Raw genomic sequence first — 23,268 nt, 5'->3', positions numbered from 1 at the left:
GACTCTTTCCACATAATAACGTCATGATGTATTCGTGGAGAATGACACCACTTCAGCAAAGAAGACACATCTTCCGTGACACATGGATCACATGGATGGACTCATGCACACACAAGCGGCTCGGTGAGCCGGCTTACTCTGACTGCAGTGGGCGCATCTTCATACTGTACCAGAATAGAGAATTAGAATGTCGTACCAGGCGAGTGCAAGTCACATCCGCATACTCGATTAATTAACTGAACAAAAAAACTCTCGTGCACCTCATTTCAGAACGCCAAAGTCTTGTTTCTGGTTGTCAGAGGCAGTCTACGCGAATCCAACTCGACTGTTCGTCTCAGACGATCAAACTTGACCCGGCCGCCGTGTTTTGCAATGATTCGAGACCGGCATCATGTCGATCGCCGATTGGCACAGTACAGACAGACATCATGTAAACAGACGGAAGCGGGGGTTGGCATATTATAGTATAAGCACACCATCCCGTTCTCCGCATGAGCAGATTAGATATCAATATTACTAATGGTTAGTAAATTTCTATTATTAGTTGCAGTTAATAAATTTATCATTGCATACATCCATGAAGTATATGTATCTCAAGCTAACTTGCCCGTTCTTTGCTAGGGCAAATTATGTTGTTAAATTAGTTATCAAGTGCCAAGCAAATCAAAGGATTAATGATTACATTCCAATAGTGAGTCTCTTGTAACGTCGTTGGGTAGTGACATAATAGACGACAAAATGGTCAAAACGTAAATTGCGATGAAGTTTGGAGTGTTGTCGTCACTTCGAAGACGTTGCTTGCATTGCAGGGGAACAGGTATATCAAACAAGGCAGGAATTTGATTCCCCTACACGGCAAAACTCAGAGTGGTGTGATTTTGAAGGATCCGGATATGCACAAAAATAAATTCCCTTCCCGACGTCGCCCGTAATAATCAACACGCTCCACGCATACCGTCCGACATCGGGAATGGGCAGTTTAAATTCGATGCAGATCCAATAAGCCGTTACAGAGATAGCCACGTGCAAGCAAAGACCGGTTCTATCCGAAGGGAATTGCGTCACCGTAGGAGAAGTCTGGAAGACGACAACAGCTTCACTTTCAACCTCTATGGATTCTGCATGCGCGAGGGAAATTCGGTGGCGCTGTGGCTCGCCGTTATGGAGATACACAAGTACATCGAGACACACATACACACACTGCAATCAACACAAGTACGTCTGGAGCAAGGCTATATCCTGTGTTCTTTTGTAAGAGCTTGGATTTGTGGCTACTGTCACCTTTTTCAAGCAATATAGTATTGTGTTTCAGTATTGTAGTATGGAAATCTCACATATTCCTAGCTGTCAATTAAACTTTGGACTCCTATCAATATCTACTGTTTCTGAGCGTGGCACAATCTTAGCATTGCCGCGAGAATTGTTGTAGCCGTCAATTGCTGAAGGAACAAGAGAAGAGGAGGTTGTCATCTTTTCAGGCTGTGCCATTGTGGCTTTTGCCACTCTGGCTGTCTGCGTCAGTCCTTATTCTGGTGATGGGACCCCATTTGAAGAATGAATGCTTTTTCATTGGCTTATTGTTGTGTGGGCAACTGCCAATTCGTCGTATTCCTATTGACCGTATTTGTTTGTCCATTGGAACATGGGAGTTTGCCGCATCAATCACCCTACTTCCAGCACTCTGCATGTTCTGGTTTACATTTGTATTGTTTCAACAGCTTTGGCTGTTCGTGACGTCACTACTTATTACATGCTGCCTCATTTGTCATCAAACGGGACAGTTCGTTGAGTTCCTGACGCTTGTTGCATCTTCAACTCGTACCCAGTGCTTTTCAGGTTTCTTTGCTCATCTGGTTTGCTTCTTCTGATTTCTCTTTCTTGGATTCTTTTCTCTCTACCTCTGGTCATTGCAGTCGTATGGAATATTAGATGTTGCCAAACTTTCACCCCTTCTTCAGCGCTCTTCAATTTTTCGTCTTCTGCATTGTTCATGTTCAATCTTTCTTCTGTTCTCTTGATGTGGAGACTTCTTTCTGTTTTGTGGCAAATGGTGCCATTGGACAAGATCCTGAAGTTTGTTGTGCAATCACCCTCTTTTCCCGTGCTCTTCAGGCCTTCTTCCTCTTCTTCATTCACTTGCTGTTTGTTCTCTGGCATATACTTCTTCATCCTCGTGTCCGCTCTATCAGATGAACTCAGACTGGATTCTGGAGCATGCGCACTTCAATCCTATTTCAGCACTCTTCAGGCCTTTGTTTATCTGCTGTACTATTCTATAACTCTTATCTGCTCTATAGTGCTCTTTCAGTTTCTTCTTTTCGTCTTGTACGTGGACAGTACACTAGCTCATATTTTGGATGTAAAGCAGTTTAGCTGCTTTAACAATACAAAAGATATATAACGTTATATATATATATATATATATATATATATATATAATGATGCTTTGTATGCTATACTTTTCAATGTGCATAAACTGTTCGGCGTTACCAGACCAAATAACTCAACAGAAAGTGGTTCAAATATGCTTCCTGTTGTGGATACCATCGTTTGATGCTGTAAGTTTTTCTCATCTTCCCCAGCTTCTGCCGCTCCTCCTGCATAACATGCTGCTTGCAGTAAATATGATTGCTGCAGTGAGTTCCTCACAGTTACATCAAAATATGCTGGTATCATGTTGAAAGTTGATGAAATGTGTCGCCTGGTCTTTACCCCAAATCACTGGAACAATGCTGCTCACGTCGACAGTGGGAATCATCCTCCAATAATGTGTTAAGGATCATGTCACAAAGGGATTCATGGAGTTTTATAAACAGGTTGGTCTTCTGACTACAGCCAAGTACTGTAGGTGGTCTCCGAACTTATCCAGCACCGTACCACAAGTACAAAGACTAGACTGTGGTGGAGGAGAAAAGATTGAAAGGCCGAGACGAATCCGCACTGCTACGACAAACTCTATTTTGGGCATGGTAAGGGCGAGATTAGGGTTAGGCAATGCCCGCAACCACGCACCAGCATAGTGAGCAGAAATTGTATTCATGCGTGCTCGATCACGTATTGGCTATGTGTGTGTGTGTGTGTGTGTGTGTGTAACACACACACACACACACACACACACACACACACACACACACACACACACACACACACACACACACACACACACACACACACACACACACACACACACACACACACACACACACACACACACACACATATATATATATATGGTGACCCAGTAAAGTCACCTTATTCTAGAACCGTAATTGAAAGAGTCAACATTAAAAGTAACTAAAGCTAATTTATATATATATATATATATATATATATATATATATATATATATATATATATATATTCATGCTCATTTCCTACATCATAATTGAGTACTGTGAGTGTCACACATGACTGCTGGGTTTTAGATTGATTGAAACTGCCACAAGCAACTAACTTAGGTAAAAAGATTATGATGTAGGAGATGAGCATGAATAAGTGCATACCCATCCCTACATACCCATCATTTTCTCAAAATGTTTTTTATACTTGTTTCATTCATTTTTTAGCAGCTGGCGGATGTACGGAACAACATTGATTGTATCAATAAACAACTCCCATGCATCTTTACACTCAAAGCATACACGCTCATGGAGACAGAACCCCGTTGAACATAGTCATACATTTCAACGTTCAACTACACACAACTGTAAGCACACTGTGGAAGTAGCAGCTAAGGTCCCAAACTATAGTTTCCATCAGCTAATAATAGGTATATAATTACTACAAACGTGACCGCAACAGCATGGCATTGTGCAAGCTCCACGTAGAATTGCGTAGCAGCAGTTGACATGATACTGGGTGGACTTTGCACAGTTCTAGCTGTTGGGTCAGTGCAATTCCTCGGACAAGAGCGAATCGTTTCGTATGACTCTTGTCGTTGTGTAGCTGCTTCAAGTGAGGCGCTAGCATGGCTGACAAAAGCGAAATGTGAAAGAATAAATCACATTTTTACTTGCCGATATACGGCTTCTGAGACGCTTAGTGTCAGCATTAGTAGTCTGGCTACCATTCAAACCATTTACAGTCGAGCGTTAGGTGGCTCTGAGATTTCTTACTGAGTTGTAAGAAATCTGGATAGCACGTGTTTGGATACATTTGTATGGGCGGCCATTTTATAATCTTCGCATCGCTACAGAGAGAGTGAGTGCTAGCGCACTCTCTGATATATATATATATATATATATATATATATATATATATATATATATGACAAGAGACACAGTTTCGCTGTTTCAACACATAAATGCAAACCACATTTGCTACAGAAATTTCCCGGATGTTCAGTTCTTAGAATTCCACAACCGTCGCTTATGTTCAGAATGTGGCTTTGCTTATGGTAATCGTTTCTCATTTTGCCGACGTTCTCTAGGTCCTGGTCGTGGTAGATGTCGTGGTTTGATGACCCATCCAAGTGCATCATCCTGGTTGAGTCAGTGTGAATCCACAGCTGTTAACGGTGATATTGGAATTCAGAATTCACCTGAGGTAGCTCCAACATCAGCTTCAAGGATTACTTCTTCATCAGTGCCTGTATCCTCATCTTCTAATTTGGTGCTCGAGGGTATTAAAGCAGCTTCTATGATGTCCTATCCAGCTGTTGGTGACATGGAATTGTCTGTTTTCAATTCACTGATGAACGAAGTTGTCACCACACCAGTTCAGACAGTTACTCATGTCCCAAAATCAGTTAGACCACTTCTAAGTGTGGTTTTAGCTAAAGAATTACGGTGTGCTTGTGAGGGTGGCCTGTGGGGCTTTGCTCGCCTCTTCATGCTGGCCAAAGCTACCCTTCGCTGTCCTCCTCGTGGTGGGAGAAAGAAAAGGTACGTTGTAAAGGAAATTTTGTCTTCTCGCCTTCAACGTTGGTTGGATGGAGATATTCTATCACTGTGGCTGGATGTCAAGGCTGAGACTAACCCTTGCCATGTTTCATTGAATTCCTCAAATACCGCTACCACAAATACTCGAAGATCATTGAGATTGGCTTCAGAAGGTCGATACAGTGATGCACTTCAGGCTTTGGGTTCACGAGGTTGTGCCTCTCATGACAGCAGTGAAGCTTTAGAAGAGTTGGCAAATCGACATCCAGTTCACGATCTTCCTGCTTGGCTAGAGGAAGTCCCACCTTCACTAGTTGTGGACTCTCAGGAGGTTATTTCTGCATTGGAAGCATTTCCCAATGGCTCAAGTCCCGGTTATTCTCATCTTCGAGCACAACACTTAATTGATGCTATACGAGGTTGCAATGTTCCAGAAGCGCAGTCCTGTTTAGAAAACCTAACACGATTGATGTGTCTCTTGTTGTCTGGAAAACTTGATCGCAACATTTCTCCCTTCCTGTCTGGTGCCCCTTTGACTGCTCTCCAAAAGAAGGCTGGCGGCATTCGGCCCATTGCTGTTGGGGAAGTGTTGCGTCGTTTGGCTAGCCGTCTTTGCTGTTCTGCTATAAAACCTCGCTTACCGGACGTCTTCTTACCATATGGTCAGGTAGGTGTTGGAATACGAGGAGGTTTAGAGGCAAGTGTTCATTCTCTAAGGTCATACATTGAAGAGAACAGTGCTAGACATGACCTGTGCTGTTTCAAACTGGACATGAAGAATGCGTTCAATGAATGCCATTGCAATTCATTCCTGAAGAGACTTGGCAGTGAATTTCCTGAATTGGTAGCTTGGGTACAGTGGTGCTATCACTGTGCTGCTGAGTTGCGCTTTGGCTATCATCACCTTACATCTACAGCAGGAGTCCAACAAGGCGATCCACTGGGACCACTGCTGTTCTCCTTAGTCGTCCTAGAACTAATGGATGAAGTTGGAGAAGTGCCTGGCTTAGACCTAAATTTGTGGTACCTTGACGATGGTACTTTTGCTGGCACACGGAAATCTGTCTCAAAGTTAATAAACTTCATCATAGAGAAAGGTCCTTCCCTGGGCCTTCATGTCAATTTATCAAAGTGTGAAGTGTTTTGGCCTTCAGGAGATCGAACACATCCAGAATTTCCACCAGAAGTACACCGGTTGTCAGATGGAATGGAATTGCTTGGTTCTCCTGTGTTTGGTTCATCGGATTTCTTCACTAATTGTTTCAAGAAGCGAGTCGATCAAGTAGCAAATACCCAATCTCATCTCTCTGATCTTGAAAATCCACAAGTGGAACTTCAGTTGTTGAGAAGTTGCCTGTCCATATGTAAAATCAACCATTTGCTACGATCTGTGAGACCTGGGGTTGCTACGAGCACATTGTCTATTTTCGATGAAGGGTTACGCCGATCTCTCAGCCGTATCACAAGATCTTCAATTTCTGACTTTGCATGGTCACAAGCAGTATTGCCAATTGGAAAAGGAGGTGTGGGTATCCGGGAGGCCTTATCTACTTCACCTTCCGCTTTTCTTGGCAGCTGTAACTCAAATCGAAAGTTAGTTAATTGCTTACTGAAACGTAACCATCCTTCTCTTCTCACTTTGATCAAACCCTTGCCTGGAGAAGACGAAGCACGAGGAATCGTGCATAACCTACTTTCAAGAAAGGATTCACCTTCATTAGATTTGGTGACAGCTACACAACATCAGATTCAAATTCAACTAGATGACATCTCATTTTCCAACCTACTCAATTCAGTGAGTCTCAGAGATAGGGCTCGCTTGAAGACATTATCATCTCCTCATACTGGTGCATGGTTGCGGGCAACTCCAAACCGTAACTTAGGCCTCACCATGTCACCCCATGAGTTTGTTGTAGCAGCAAGATACTGGTTGGGTCTACCTGTGTTTCCGTTCCCACCAAACAGCATCAGATGTATATGTGGTCATCCACTTGACCCATATGGAGATCATCTTGTTGGGTGTGGTCATGGTCCACATCGTCTGAATCGACATAATGCTTTATGTGAGTCTATTTGGCAATCACTCCTCATTGATTCCAAACAAGTTGTGAAAGAACAGAGAAGCTCGGGTCAATCCAAATGCCGCCCAGGTGATGTCTTCCATCCGAATTTCTTGAATGGACGGCCTGGATATTTTGACATCACTGTAAGAAACACGTTGCAACCATCTTACATTGCTCGAGTTGCTGAAACATCAGGAGTTGTTGCAGAAGCAGCAGAAATGGGCAAGGATGATCGTCACCATGCAAGAGTATCTTTGACTGGTGGTACATTTTATCCGTTGGTAGTTGAAACACTTGGCCTTTGGTCACCAGACAGTCTAGAGACTTTGAAGTCTATATCCTCAAAAGTATGTGCTGTGTTAGCTGTTCCCTTCTGGAAGGCTTTAAAGAATTTGCTAGAGCAGCTTTCTGTTAGATTATGGATTTATAACGCTAGAATGATATCTAGCCGCATACTTGCGGAAGTAGCTGAAGTCCTTAGTTGGGACTTCCCTGTATGTGAGTAGGTGTGTAAGAAATAAATAAATATATATATATAAAAAAAAAAAAAAAAAATATATATATATATATATATATATATATATACAGTTTGGAAGCATTGAAGACCATCGCACGACGTCTATCTTTTAAAAGAAATTTGACAGTCAGCTAAGCAGTCAGTAACATACATGAACAACTGTCGGTGAAACTCTGGCTATATAACGCCAAAATGATATTGCATAGACTGGCTTTGGATTGTACAGACATGTTTTCTGGATAATGTGTGTTAGATACCCATGTAGGTGAGTTTATACAAAAAATATATCTATTTCAATTATATATATATATATATATATATATATATATATATATATATATATATATATATATATATTTCGAACATGATCTTCCGTCCAAAACTCCTTACAGCCATCCTACCTTGTTCAAGCAGCCACTTGTCCAGGGGCAGCGGCTGCAGCAGCAGAGATTAAGAAACATCAGCAGCATGATGCGATGGTTTCAAACACTGGAGGTATTTTTCATCCCCTCGTGGTGGAGTCTTTAGGATTATGGACACCGAACAGTTTACAAGTACTTAACATTATAGCACGAAGGGCTTCTTTTTTTTAACAATGCTGGTATCAGTAGATCGGTTTGTAATTTGCATCAACAACTGTCTGTAAAGCTACGGTTATACAATGCTAAGATGGTGTTATGTAGAATAGCTTTAGATGGTAGAGTTGATCCCAGTTGGGATCTGTAAAAAGTATAAATATACACATGTCTATATATATATATATATATATATATATATATATATATATATATATATATATTATAATTATTATTGTATTCTTGAGCTACATCAAACAAGTCTCTCGCCTCCATATATATCTTCTCTAGGTATACACATTATAAAAGCCGTAGTGTGTCTGTGTGTGTGTGTGTGTGTGTGTGTGTGTGTGTGTGTGTGTGTGTGTGTGTGTGTGTGTGTGTGTGTGTGCAGTGCTTGAAATAACGGTCGGAAATTGGACATTGTCCGACCATTTTTGCCACTTGCTCAATCAACTCTGATTGTGTTCCAATATGTTATCCAAACAAGCTCTATCAAATGGATAGGAATAGTTTAAAATGGTTGCCCTTTCGTAGTTCAAGCGATTTGTGTCAATAGAGAGGAAAAGGAATGAGTAATTTAGTAGCACGTACTGCTTTTTCCTTTGCCTGCATGGGCTTTGTCTGTTGTCCGTTCTGCATCTTGTTTGGTTTGTTGCCAATTAAGTATAGTCACTTGCAGTGATAAGGTTACTTTTGTAATCATGTAATAATTGGTAAGCTTGCTGAGGTCAGCTAGAAGGCACTACATGCACAGGTATGAAAACAAGTGCAAGTACAATCACTAAGCCTATACACTAAAACTATTTCACACTCGTCTAAAATCTCATACTTTGCTGTGCCTATAGCTGATCTAACAGCTAATTGTCTCTGCCTTACCACTTACTTCCTCAATTAGCTAACCAAAGATCAAACTAGTTCCCAAACAATTCGAGTAAGCATGTGAAAAGGCATAATTATATTTTTAGCTGTATTATTCGCAAATCACTAAAGCAAAACTGTAAAAACCATATATATTTGGGTCTGCTAATTAGTCTGTGCTGAAGACAAAAATCGCTGCACAAAAAATCAATGACAAAATCAAAGTAACCTTAACCTCTGTCTAGTGCCACCAGTCATAAAGACAAATGTTTGCCATCAATAATGGAGGAATCTGAAGTTTAGATAATATCAACTGAAAAAGAGTAATTAATTAATACAAATAGTGTAAATCCACTATCACAAGCATCTCAGAGCATGTACAAAACAGCTTGCTAGTGCCTTATGCATAAAGTGCAATGTGTTGCACACAAAAGATCTAGAATTGCAAAAGTGGCGGCGAATACTACAAAACCCCGTGGTTAACATATACATTGTAGTAAAATATTTTCTGCTTTTGCTGTCACCAGCAAAGTGAAGCTACACAAGGTGGAGATAGCACAACATAAGAGAGGTTCATATTATGAGTAGATAACAAGATGTAATAAAAATTTGGTAAAGATTGCCAAATTGACAAACAAGTGGTATTATTATTATTAGTTATATTATTAAAGTCATGTTTTCTTTCTAGACAGCCGTGATGGTCTAAGTACTTCTGAAGCAGGGATTGCTTCCGGTACTTGTAATAGACTTTACAAACCAGACTGATCTGGTTGAGCACGACACTTTCTTAGATGTTACATTAAATAATGCTCAAACGATTACAGTATTAACCATTCAGAACACACTCTAAAAGATGAACTTGTATTTATGTAAAACTATTTAATTATTAAAATAAATTTACAACAGTAATTCAAAGCAAATTTCACAATGCATTAAATTTTTTGACCAATCAAATAATTTGGTGGTAAAGTATCATAGTTGTCCTGTCCGAGGACTTCATTAAACGTTACCAGTCACTCAAGGATATACATGTGCCAATGAAATTGATGCCTGCATCAAATCATCATATTCATAGCAACGCGTTGAAACACATTCTTTGACAACTAACATGAGAGCTCATCTTCACGGTGACGCTAACGATGCTGAGTTTGCAAGTATCTTGCTACAGGTTGGAAATAGCCAAATTCCTGTAGTTGAAGGACATTATACCAACAACATTCCAGAAAGTCTTAGCACAATTGACAACTCTCCTCAGACCTTGATAGAACGAGAGTACTGTACCCAAATTTACAACATCACTACCAAGATTTGAAATGGCTAATGCAACGAGCTATTCTTGTGTTTTGGTTCTGTCAGTTACAACAGTTGCGACACACCCTCAGTTTACGTTCTAGAACTGCAAATCTAACGCGCCCATAGACATCGACACTTGAAATAGTAGGACTGACTGGGACAGAACCTGGCATGTTCAAGTAGATAGACATAAATGATTAATTAAATAGATAGAAAACTGAAATGGTGCATGATGAAGTAGGTAGACAAAAATTATTACACACTAACAAACAGAACAAGGTAGTACGAACAAAGTAGGTAGACAAAATTATTAGAACACTGAATTGTATGGCAAGCCAAACTGGACAAAACTACTCTCTCTACAAAAAACACTGAAATCGTGTGCACATAATAAATACATTGAAAATGATTACAAAAACACACTGGAATACTGTACACGCAAAACACACTGGAATACTGTACACTCAAAACACACTGAAATTACGAGAGCGTAGTTTTGTCCAGTTCAGTTTGCCATAGAATTAAGACACATAAACAGTGACACTTGGAACAGTACAAAAATAGAACTGACAGGGATAGAACTTGGCATGGTCACTTAGATAACCACTAAATGGAAGGTCAGTGCTCAGTGTTCTCCCCAAAATATCTCAAAGGCGTGGTGGTCTAAGCATGGCTAAATGGAACGTACTTGTGGGCGTGGTTGTTTCAAACATGGGCGTGGTCATCTAAGTGGCATTTGCAGCCTTTGCGGTGCCGTGCTAGAGCCACCTAGGGTGCTTGTGTTTGGTCTAAAATGTTAGCTGTACAACAATTCTATGTGTAGACAGAGTAAAACACAAGCAAGCTATCACTAGCCTTCTAGCGCCCCGCTTTTTATCCGGGCTACTTTCTAATCTGCATACATATAAAAAACATGCACCTCCCAATATATTCCAAGCCAATACAAATCACAAAATTGATTATAATACCTTTAGTTAGTAACTTAGCACTAGTAGACAAGCTCACTACGCAGTCGGTGACAATTTTCCATGCCGATATCTACACTAGAGACGTCCGCAGCGTATCTGCATGTTCGCCGAGATCTACAAGTTTTTCAAAACTACGAACACGTCTACACTAACCTGAGCAATGCTTTTACTAACTTTGGCTTTGGGCCGATGCCGTTCAAGCACGTTTTGGCGTCTGTAATTAGTGCATTCATTGTCTTACATCCTGAGCAGGGTAATGCCTCCCAGATTGGCTTTCGTAGGTGCCAAAAACGCCACTAGAAGAACGAGAAATTGGGCTATCACTTCAACAACACAATTCGACGCATTGATGTACTTTGCCTTGCAACTTTGTATTCTCTCAACGCACCAATAACGACTCCACGGCACAATCGGCTGCCGAGGGCGTGACTCACATACGGATTGGAATATGGGCGAATACGCCACCAAATAACGTCGGATCGGATTCGAAACAACGTCATAAGTATATTTTGGACATAGCGATCTCTATGGCATTGCTTTTGGTCTTTCCACAACAACAACAGGTGTTTTATTCATAAGAACAAGCACTCAAACCACTGGTCTCCCATTTCTTGCCTAGCACATAGATAGTAAGGCGTAGCGGGCATAAGTCAAGGCGTGGCAGCGTTAGCCAAGGGATGGCGGGATTGGGCGTGTCCTTGTAAAATTTAGCCAAGGCATGGCAGGCCGCCACGTCTTGAGATGCCTGGGGAGAACACTGTACTAAAATCACTGTTACGTTGTTGATCATGCCAGTTAGCAGGTGCCCATCCATGTCCATACTATTTAAATTATTACATATAATTCCCAATACTGTAAATCCACAAATTTTTGTATGCATTTTATATTCGTATTGTTCGTACAAATCCAAAATGAACTAAATTAAAATGCATACTAAACTTCTTCTTGGATGCCAAAACTGTTATTGGAAATTGCCACTAGCGATATTGATGATGATGACCATAACACAAGATCCAACTGAAAAATACACAGGTTTCACAATGACAGAAGACCAAAATGAAACTCTCTACGTACAACATGTCCAATTTGCAATGCTAAGATGTCATTCAACTCAAACTGTTTCTGAAAGTACTCTGACATACATTTTAATAGCAATGGCATCAACAAAAGATGAATAAGAAAGTTGATGTTCTTGCAGCAGTGACGGTTTGTTCTTCCAAATTAGTCCTAATGTTCACACCAAGACTATGCTTTAGGTGATGACGCAACTGCTGTCTCGCTTTTTCATCCAATGCTGTACGCGGTCAAAAAAAGAAGGCATCTGACGCAACCTTTTCAGCTAGTTTATCATTTCCTTAGGCTGTCTGTTCAATACTAGTAACTCTTTTCGATACGGACTGTGAATAGATTAAACTGTTGACTTTGTGATTATGTGATTCAGCAATTTTTGCAGACGAGCACATGTCCACATTCTTCAGCAACTTGGGTAATAGTCAGCCTAGTCTTGCAGTCGTAAACATGATATTGTCGTCTCTGCACTTAGCTGCCGAGTGATCTATTCACTCTGCGATGTCCTCTTGTTGGATCCCGGATGCTGTTGCTCGCTATCTCCTTGGTAGTGGTTAGTAGTAGTTCTTGTTAATATTTTGTTGTGAGCCAAGCATGGATACCACTTTACTTTAGCTTAAAGCTCATGGATCATGTACACAGACACGTGTAAAATGAAACAGTTACCGTACTAGCAAGCGTTAAAATTATCCGTTAAAGCCCGCACGAAAATAGGATGCAAACAATTGTGGATTTACAGTAATTCTGTACTAAAATAGCATTTTATAGCAGAACAAAAATCAGCTGAAGACAATCAAAAACCTGGCAACAGCAAGAGTTGCTAGCATTAGCCTTGTAGAGTACCCTTTAGTGTACTCTTTCCTTGGCAAATAACAAATAGCAAGTGGATACGGAGCTGCGTTAGACGATCATACTAAGCCCCCAGTCAGATAGCTGGATTTCTGTGCACTACGCAGAAGCTATGGGCCATGCTAAGTAATCTTCTGAAGCCTGGGGGGCCTGCACTTATGTACAGCATTTAAGTAAATCTCAAAATTTAACATCAAACTCATCTGTAATTTGATTTAACAATGTACAAGTTTACAAGTTGCATTGTAATATCATAAAGCTGGAAAGTAATACTGTATGACACTTTAGAAACATTTCTAGATGATTCTCTTCAAGTACAGGTAAACATGTGACATGAAACATGTTCATTGACACTAAAATATTAATTTTGTCCAGACATATTATCACATTCAACCTGGAACCATAACTTCTAACTATGGTCCATGATTTCTAAGCAGTGCTGCCATCCCTGATTACATTTAGAATGCAATATATTATCAATATGACCTATTGATTACAACTGAAGTAGATGCAACACTGATGACGAAATGCATGATAGGCCTCCTAAGTAAATTATGACTAACATGAATACTTACTAAATCTCTCCTCTCTTCCACGGTTGCTGAATCCTTTTTCAACAACGTAAACAGATCATCCAAAAATGCATCATCTTCCTAAGAGTACAATAATTGTGTATGACAGCATTGCACCAGATTTTCTTTGTGAAATCGTCAATAACCTGAAGTTGAGCCACAATCTCTACTTTGTTGAAAAATACCATAGAACTAAGTGATGACAGCAGGTTTTCCTCAAATACTGAATGTGTAGGCAGGATCACATCATGAACATATTGAATCCTGTAAGTTTGGTGGATTCTTGCCAAGAGATCGGCATTCTTAATGGGTACAACTTCCTTAAAGCATGCCTGTGATGCCAAATAGTCTCTATGCCGTATGGGTTCACTCTTGTTTGGATCATACTCCAAGACACCAACGACATCAAATATCACATCGTCATGAAACATGACTTCACATAGAGAAGCCCGATTGAGAAGGAAAACAACTTTAAATATTTCATACAACTGATGTAGTCCACCGTCATTTTCCAAGTCCTCACACACATGGAACAGCTCAATGAGTTTATGTATGTAATCCTCTTGTTCAAGAGCAAGAGCTAGCTTGTCACGACTAACAACAGATTGCAAGCAACTCGAGAAGACTTCACCAATTTCCTCTAATTTGCTCAGTTCACACGGTGGCAAGTCAATAGGCTCAGGTGCAATTTCTGCATCACTCAGTTCTTCAAACCGCTCATCAGTAGCATCTTCTGGGGTTGTTTCCCACTGTGGATCTCGACCCTGAACCTGAAATAGAATTGCAATTAATAAGTACATGTATACATGTATGTCCTAAAGTAGCCTCGAACTTCCAGACCAGAGGGAGCACAAAGCGCGTAAACTCTAGTCTGGACCAGAACGGTACAAAAATAATTTTGGAAATAGCCTTCTAAGCCAATCAGTGTCTTAGAACCAGAATGTAAATTCTGATTGGTTTAGCAGTAATTGGTTATGCTAAGTCCACTAACGCTGATGACAAGTGTGTGAAATCCTCATGGGTAGCTAAGTGCATGCCAGAGCCGTGAATGAAGACTCTGGTGCACATAGGTGTCTTAGTTTTAGTTTCAGCTTCAGTTCTTCAATATTTTCAAGCTTGCAGTGACAGGACATGCACAGCAGTGTCGCTAGACCATCACCTTTGACAAATGGTCGAGTGGTAGTCTCGCTAGTCTAGTGGTTAGACTAGCTAATGTTCTGCCAAAAAATCAAAGAGTCGTCATTTCATGCCGTCCACCAAGATATCGGTGCAGACATCTCTTCTTGGTTTGTGAGATCTCATGGAATTTACAAATGATATGTTTGCATAATGCAAAAGCATATGGTATTTTTTCATCTCATTATTGAACTAGGTAAAACTTACCCTGGGCTGTACCATTTAGCATCACTTTTTGATAAGTACTTCCGAAATTATTTTAGTAACGTTTTTGTCAATACTAGAGTTTGCGCGCGCGCTCTCTGGTTTGGAATTTCGAGGCTAGTGTGTTTTACCTGACAAATTTTATCCCAAATGTCATCGCATCCTGCCTTCTCTTGGAAACTAAGAGCTATATCCCAGTAGTCGTTCTCTGTCCACACAATCAAAGTTTCCTGTTGGCGGTGATACAGAACGTCCTGCTGTATCTTCAACTGCAGCAACACTGAACCTAAAATGGTCGCATCGCAATCACCCTATTTTACAGATATGACAAACGATATAGCAAATGACTCTAGTAATGTGTGCACCCGTGTGGCATGCGTCACTGTTCATTTTGTATGTAATCTACACTACATATCGTCTGAATGCGAATATTGCGCTTACCATCTTCTTCGTTTCTCACTTCCAACGCCAAACCTCCCAAACTTTCAACGAATGCGTACACAACGTGTCCGGTACCTCTGTCATCCCACTGTCGATCATCATTTAGAGTGTAGACCTTCACTCGGCGCCGATTAGTGGACATCGCCAACACTACACTAAACGCAAATCATAGACCAGCATGAACTCGTGACAAAGAGTTGGCTGTCTGAGAAGAGAATGGAGATTCCTCTGAAAATGACTTTCTCCAACATCCGGGAGTTTCTATTTGATATTAATTGCAGTGTAGACACGTATGTTCTTGCTATGTGCAGCGAGCAAGTAGAAGACGCTAAAGCTCAACACAAATATCTTGCTTTTCCAAAGAACTAAACTACATGTAAACACAGACTTTACTAAGTTTTAGTAGATAGACCGTTGTAAATCTAGTAGAAACAAAGTTTGGTAAGTCACTGACCAAAGAGACATCTACAGAACAGTCTTTAAAATGATAAGACTCCTAAATTATACCCAGCAACGTTATCACTTCATAGCTCGGTAGCGATTATCCGGGTATTTCAATCGACAGCTAGTGTCTATGGACTCTGCTAAGGCCAATGAAATAGCGGCTCTAAAGAACGTGAGCAACATACTATGAGGCGCTGTTGTTCTTGAACAATAATCTCTGAAATTGGTCGATTTTCTTGCAGTATCGACATTTTTTGATGACTTTTAATCAGATGAGTGAGTGCTGCTTCTATTCTTGCGTAGCATCTCTTAACTCCAGAAAGCTAACCAAAGATGAGGTAGTAATGTCAATGATTTTTCAATTAATTATTGGTATGTAGTTTTTACACTTAATTAGTTTGACTACAATTTTAGAAACTTTTTCTCTGATCATGAAAAAGAAAGATATGTAGGGATTGTATAAAAGTAATAGAAACAAGATCTACAAATAGTATGAACCAAAGCCAGACATCATTCGTAAATTCTTCCAACCCACTAAAGGTACTAAGTAGGGACTGTTGGAAGGATTTAATAATTTACTAGTTCTACAGTATCCATAGGCGCCTCGCGTTCATGAGTAACACGTCCAACAGAGCTGTCAGACCGTCTACTGAAACGCTGAGTCCTAGCTAGACAATGCGTATTTGTTGAAACCCTAGCTGTCATGGAAGTAAACATGCAAACTTCCTAGTAGTGTAGATTACGTATATAGGCCTGGTATAGGTAATCGTCGTTTTGCGATCGTGATCAAGACAATTGAAATGTACAGTCTAGGCATGCACTCAGTTCCGTTGTAACGACAGTGGTATGGTATTTACTGACATAGAAATTGATATCGGCAAACATTGACTAGCAACTGTGTTAGATGCAGCACAGTGTAGTAAAGGATTGATCTTTCTGTAGTACAGGACAGATGAATAGTTGACTGTAGGTGGCATTCAACTCCTGAAGGTGTTTCTTAGTTGTCACGTACACATAATCCCTAGCTACGATACAAAAGGATGGGGCGACGGAAGTTCAGAAAGCGTTTTCTTTGCCATTTGGTCACTTGCACGAATCACTCTTAGACTCATCTGTAGTCAGACACGGAAACAATTTTTTAAGGTAGGTCCTATCGTGAAACATGGTCGTGGGGAGGAGAAATTTGAGATTTGTACACACACACACACACACACACACACACACACACACACACACACACACACACACACACACACACACACACACACACACACCAAAAGCTCGATGGATACCCATATAGGACTACGCCCATTTATGTTGTTTGACCCGGATTAGAAGCCTTGCTACGCTCGGCAATAATGATGTACATCTGACTTTGGTTCATATTATCTCTAGAGATCTTGTTTCTATTACTTTTTATACAATCCCTACATCTATTCCTTTTTTTTCAGAGAAAAAGTTTTTAAAATTCTGGGTTGGTAATTTTGGAGCACGAAAGTTCAACCTAGTGCGTGTCTCCATAGGGCCTAAACATGTTCTAGAGTTAAAGGGGAACTCCAACGGAAATACAACTTGATCTCAAATGTAGGCTTTATTATGACACTTCGTGCTGCCCTACTTTCAGGCTAGCCGTTGCTTTGGTAGTGGAGAAAACACGTGTTATGGGGAGACAGAGCAAGCTTCGCCTACACCAAATTTCCTTTGTAGCTCAGTTATCTTGCCAGTAAACTACACACAAACTAAACGAGAATGGTAGCTATAGAGGGATCTTGTGTTTTAAGGCCATAAGAAGAGCTCTATGTAACAAAAGTAGGATGCTGGAGGCCGTTTTCTCTCAGCAGACTTGACCCTCTCCTCTCACAGAAGATGAGGCTATGTAGCACAATAAAACTCAACGGTAATTACCGTCAGCCTTCGCTCTATTGATCTGCTAGGAGAAACATGCACAGGGTTCAAGTATATCAAGGAAGCGTAGACGTTCTCTTCGAGAGACCTGCGTGGGCAGACATGCTCCTTCTTGTTATTCTCTAGTTCTATGTTTATGTTAAAGGAGAACTCCCACGATTTTCAAGTTGGGGTCAGATACAAGATTTTTTTATCTTGACTGCACTTGAAAACTTTGAGTTCCCTCCATTGCTTCTGTAACGTAGGAAACGCACCGCAAAAAGAGGGAGTGTTAGCGTAGGCGTGGTTGATGATGCAGTTGGTGCATGACCTCCATGTGTCGTGCACGAGGCGTGATATCTACCTGGCTTATTTGACGTGAAATGGTCCACTGCATTGCTTTTGGCTGTAGCCACAACAGCAGCGACATCGCCAGAGGTGTCAGCTTCTTCAGGCTTCCTCTCAAGAAGCCAGATTTGCTAGAATCATGGCTAGCAAAGTTACGTCTGGTGGATCCGCCTATCTCAAAAAAACAGCCGCGTTTGTTCGGATCACTTTGAGTCCTGCAACGCATGCTGGAATGACACGTCTGATACCCTGCCCAGCCTCTCGTGCACCCAGCAAGTAAATTACCTGTACACAGTTAGTCGCAGCAGTCTGCGTGAAAATTTTACATAGGCAAGCCAGTCCAAGTTTGTCTAGGTGCTACTCGCCTGGAAGTTAGTGTCTCTCTGACGGGATCCCGTCGCCAATCGGTCATTAAGACTACAGCTGTTCAAAGAACGTCTTCATTGAGACACACAACAAGGAAGTTCTCATGCTGTGTAATTATTACAGATCAGATCCTGAAGCTTCCACCCTATATCCTAGTTTGTCCACTACCTGGCAGCACAAGCACTCAGCTACGCTAGGCATTACAGAACACCTGTTGCAGCTGCACCAAGCAGTGTCCCCAACTCGATTTTTGTTCTCATCAGACAGATTTTCACCGGTGATCAGTCTGCCGTCATGGCCGTCAATGTATTCAACTGCGTTGATGTCACGCTGAGTAGGTCCGTACTCTGGCTTGAAACTGTAAGGTCGAACACCAGACAGAAAAGAACAATGCGTATGCGTACGCGCATTTGAATCCATCCACAACTGCATCTAACCCGATGGCATGCGCGTGTGGCTTTGTGCCAATGACATCATGTACCTCGCTTACCCGACATGCCCCTTTCTTTTGACGTTTCTCCTGCCGTGAAGATGTCGCACACAAAACCTATGTCCCTTTGAATTGTCGGTTTATGGAAGGGACTTGTATTTGACCCCAACTTGAAAATCATGGGAGTTCTCCTTTAAATTTAGGTAGCAGTCCGGTGTGCTCAGCTATGGCGATCAGCATGGCTTCTAGATGCCTCATGAACTGTGATAGAGAATTGAGTATCCAGGAAGGACGAAGGGGCGGTATATTGTCATGGTCACGAGTCTACACACTGTGCAGGGTGTAACATCTTACAGTGCTAGCTACACCGTCTACATCATTGCACTCGGGTGAAAGTCTAAAAGTCTAGGTTCCATTCTGCACCTGTAACACTTTGCCCGCCTAGTCATTGTTTGAAAGGGGCATGTCCGCTTACTCAGATCTCTCCAAGAGAACCTCTTATTTGAACCTTTTGAATGTTTCTCTTTGTAGATTAATAGAACGAAGGCTAATGCTAATTACCGTTGAGTTTTATTGCGCTAGCTTCATTTTCTGTGAGAGGAGAGGGTCAAGTCTACTGGGAGAAAACGTCATTTAGCATCCTAGTTTCATTGAAGAGAGCTCTTCTAAGTCCTTAAAACACAAAACCCCTCTATAGTTACCATTTTCATTTAGTTTTCATGTAGTTTCGTGGCAAGATAACTGAGCCACTCAGGCATTTCATTTGGCATAGGCGGAGCTTAGCACCAATGACGTATCAGCCTGACGCATGCTTCGTACACCAGGGTTCTAGTCTGAATTTTTGGAATATGTAGTGGTATGGGCGTGACATATGAGTCTGGCACGTGGGCATGGCATGTACGTGTCTGTCTCTGTGCAAATTTCTGAAATAAAAATTACCACTGGTTTGGGGAGTGGTTTGGGATACCTACTCTAGTACACGTGTACACCACGCTTTGAAATTATCTCATTACTTACTATGCAACAAATGCAATTGCTATACTTAGAAATGCAATTAGAGATTCATGATTCACAAGTCTCCATCTTCTTCCTCATTATCACTTTGTTGATAAACGTTTTAAGTAGTTAGTCCCTCCCCTTTGTCTTAACTTCTGGAGAGGAAGTGCACGTGTGCCGCGTACAGTACATGCGTAGCCAGTATATTGGAGGCGTAGTGGTCAGCTCTCAATGCGTAGCGTGTATGTTGAAGGCGTAGCAGCTCGCTACGCCTTAGCATGTCTGGTTAGAACCCTGTACATAACCCGCATTTCCTTCGCTACCAAAGCGACTGTTAGCCTGAAAGTAGTGCAGCACAAAGTATAACGATAAAGCCTACATTTTGAGATCAGGTTGTATTTTTATTGGAGTTATCCTTTAAGCCTAAGCATGTTTAAGATTTAGTGCATTCCATTAGTATTAATTAGACCTGTATAAGTGTACATTTAAACTGCTTTCATTAATCATGATTCAGAGGTAGTTTACTCAAGTGGTTTAGAGGTTTAATGGTCACTAAATGGTAGCGCACGTTGCACAAATATGGATCCTCATTTTTAGCACCTTTCAACCTTTTGCATTGTTCTTTCTTTTGTGCGTGTATAATTTAGTGTATGTGAATAAGCAATGCAGTGTTCTCCCCAGAAAATGCGGAAGGGATAGTGGGTTTTTCACGCATTAGTGACCGGAAGTGGAAACTTTTGCTCTTTATTTATTTGTGCAACCATGACTGGGATGCCTAAAGGCTCCCGGATCCAGATAATATGTGTAGTGCTACCACGGCAAAGAAGCTCCATAGATTGGATACAGTATCATTTAATTATGTAATTCTAATTAGTGAAAACATAACAAGAACAATAATATTTAGTCCTAATCTACTACATTCGCACACAACAAAATGAAGTGCATGATTGAAGTTGTGATACTACGTTTCAACACTAAGTCTTCTATTTCTCCACCCAGACCAGGGGCAGATCTAGGATCTGACTGAAGGGGGCTTGACAGTGTGAAATCAATTGTGGGCGTGGTCAGAAAATTGTTGAGTTAAGAAGGGGAGCCAAGCTGCATCTTGTGCAGAAATAAATGACACACAAGCGCGTGCACATGCACATGTAATGTGTATGGACACGGACAGTATGTACCGTAAGTATGGTCACAATCACTGAATGCAAGATTAAACAACAAGATTACACCGTTTCTGATTTTAAAAGATGACTTTGGCATATTAAAACGCACAAATCAATGTCGTATGCAGAGATTGTCAGTGTAAAGAGAATCAAAAAGCCTTTACAATATTGAAACTATGTAGCTTCATACATAAATTCTTACATAATATGATACTGCGTCTATAGAGACATAGGACTTAGTCTGCCTGAAGGGGTGGCGTGCGCTCCTCGCACCCATGCCTGGATCCACCTCTGAAGACCATAAGTCACATGCTTTTTATAGGGGAAGCACTTGGTCCTGGCCCTTCTATTTATATCATCGTAAGGTTCTGAAGTGTCTTGTTTCCTAGGTGGTAACGTAGATCAGTTTTTATTCGTTTTAAGTTCAAAAAGCCTCTTTCACAGTCCACTGTAGACAGTGGCAGTAGCAATCTAATTGCTGCCAACCTTGACAGCATGCACTACAATTCATCTTTCTTCTGCCATAGTGACATTACCTGATGAGTTGTCAGCTGCCTAAGTTTGCTATTAGTCGCAACAATGCAGTTGAAAGTTCTGAACCCTGACTTTGCCGCTTCTGAGTTAATTGACTACAGTATGTGGACCATAGTAATCTCTAAGACACGTTAGGGCATCAACACCATGACTTGCAGCATCCTGAACAGCAAAATTCTCAGAAATTTTAGCTGGATCAAAGATGCTGAATGCTTCTATTAGAGCAACATCAGAAATCTTCCAGAAACTTGTTTGAGAAGGACTGAAAGGTATCTCTTGTACACGTTTTTGTGAAATGCATTCTTCTTTGCATGACTTTGCTGTCTGACACCATATCGTCTCAGCTCTGGAAGTACTACATGTATGCAGGCTACGGAAGGGTTGACCAGGTGTCATCACACGAAAAAAGACTCAATGCTTACGTTTCAGGCATTGTCCCTTGCACTAGGTGCTTAAGCACAAAAAATCTATGTTTTTCTTCTGAAATGCTTGAGACAAATTGGCCAATGGTGGTAGAATGTCACAGAACATTACAAGTTGGCAAGAAACTTAATTATAACTTTTTATAAAACCTTCCAGTCCAGGAGCTTGGGCATTGTTTTACTCTATAGCTCCTCTTTGGCTTCAGTGAGTTTCAACCGAGGATCATCAAGTACATGCAGTTTGTATGACTTTTAATCCTAACAGTGAATGCTGGTAAAACTGGTACAACTGATGGAGGATGTCTTTGAACTTCTTCAGGTATGGTATTTCATTGGCTCCTTGACCACATATGCTAATGGAAAACGATGAGCAATGCAATGATTTGCTACTGGAAATGGCACCTTTGCCTGAAGTAAATTTGAAACTTCACCTCGATTTCCAAGCATGATGATGACATATATATTTATACAAGGAAACACCTTCAGCATAGTCTGCTGGTCTACCATGGATCCTGTTTACATCTGATAAGATACATAAACATAAAACACAACAGGAAGGACTAACAGGAAATTTACTAGAAACTAATTACTCAATTGATTAAAGAATAACAACTTAAAGTCTTATATTTTGAACACAGTCTCTGAACACAAGACAGAGAATTCCATTTCACTGCTCCTCTGTACTCTAGAGAACGCTTGTATGCCTCTGTTCTTGGTATTTAACATGCAACGCATCTGATAGTGACCCCCGAGTAGACTTCAAATCGAGAGATCTCTTTAATGTGTATAAGCTCCAAAGAGAAGGAGTGGCATATCCCCTAAGGGATTTGAAGACAGTGGCAACTAAATACCAATCATGTTGTGCATTATATTTGACAAACTTGAGTTGACTGAAGAGATGCATTGGGATGCTCTCTTGCATGAACCATACAGATAGTTCTGACAGCTTTCTTTTCAAGTTGCTTCAATCTCAGCAACTTGAGATCTCTCACAGGCTCCCCAGGTAGTTGATTCGTAATCAAGATCTGGTTGTATAGCTGCCTTGTAGAAAGTGTAACGGGCAGAACGAGGCATATAATGACCATATTTTCTTAGATTAGCACATCCAATTTACATGAAACCCTTTTGACCATGTTGTCAACATGCAATTTCCACTGGACTTTGTCATCAAGTGTTATCCCTAAGTATTTTTAGCAGATTGAGAAACTGATATA

The 23,268-nt window shown here is 40.9% G+C and overlaps 4 protein-coding genes across 4 annotated transcripts; 2 read left to right on the top strand and 2 right to left on the bottom strand.

Annotated features, from left to right (window-relative positions):
• Window positions 1-1,576: 1,576 nt before the first annotated feature.
• LOC134180454 (uncharacterized) lies at window positions 1,577-2,416 on the bottom strand. Its single transcript, XM_062647609.1, has one exon. The coding sequence runs from the start codon at window positions 2,167-2,169 to the stop codon at window positions 1,759-1,761; it is 411 nt and encodes a 136-aa protein (XP_062503593.1). The 5' UTR covers window positions 2,170-2,416; the 3' UTR covers window positions 1,577-1,758.
• Window positions 2,417-4,283: 1,867 nt separating this feature from the next.
• LOC134179576 (uncharacterized) lies at window positions 4,284-5,845 on the top strand. The gene is made up of 2 exons (XM_062646513.1): window positions 4,284-5,733; window positions 5,798-5,845. Exons 1-2 carry the CDS (start codon window positions 4,459-4,461, stop codon window positions 5,843-5,845), a joined length of 1,323 nt encoding a protein of 440 aa, XP_062502497.1. The 5' UTR covers window positions 4,284-4,458.
• Window positions 5,721-7,486, top strand: LOC134180445 (uncharacterized). Its single transcript, XM_062647594.1, has one exon. It carries the CDS (start codon window positions 5,860-5,862, stop codon window positions 7,447-7,449), a length of 1,590 nt encoding a protein of 529 aa, XP_062503578.1. The 5' UTR covers window positions 5,721-5,859; the 3' UTR covers window positions 7,450-7,486.
• A 5,813-nt stretch (window positions 7,487-13,299) lies between these two features.
• LOC134180070 (serine/threonine-protein phosphatase 4 regulatory subunit 3-like) lies at window positions 13,300-15,719 on the bottom strand. Its single transcript, XM_062647150.1, has 4 exons — window positions 15,468-15,719; window positions 15,158-15,312; window positions 13,793-14,416; window positions 13,300-13,727 (listed from the first exon to the last, which is right to left on the bottom strand). The coding sequence occupies exons 1-4, from the start codon at window positions 15,607-15,609 to the stop codon at window positions 13,551-13,553; spliced, it is 1,098 nt and encodes a 365-aa protein (XP_062503134.1). The 5' UTR covers window positions 15,610-15,719; the 3' UTR covers window positions 13,300-13,550.
• Between the last annotated feature and the right edge of the window lie 7,549 nt (window positions 15,720-23,268).

The sequence above is a fragment of the Corticium candelabrum genome, chromosome 5 (genome assembly GCF_963422355.1).
Source record: "Corticium candelabrum chromosome 5, ooCorCand1.1, whole genome shotgun sequence".
Lineage (NCBI taxonomy): Eukaryota > Metazoa > Porifera > Homoscleromorpha > Homosclerophorida > Plakinidae > Corticium > Corticium candelabrum.
Note: the sequence above shows the minus strand (reverse complement) of the source record. Positions and strands in the feature narration are given on the sequence as shown.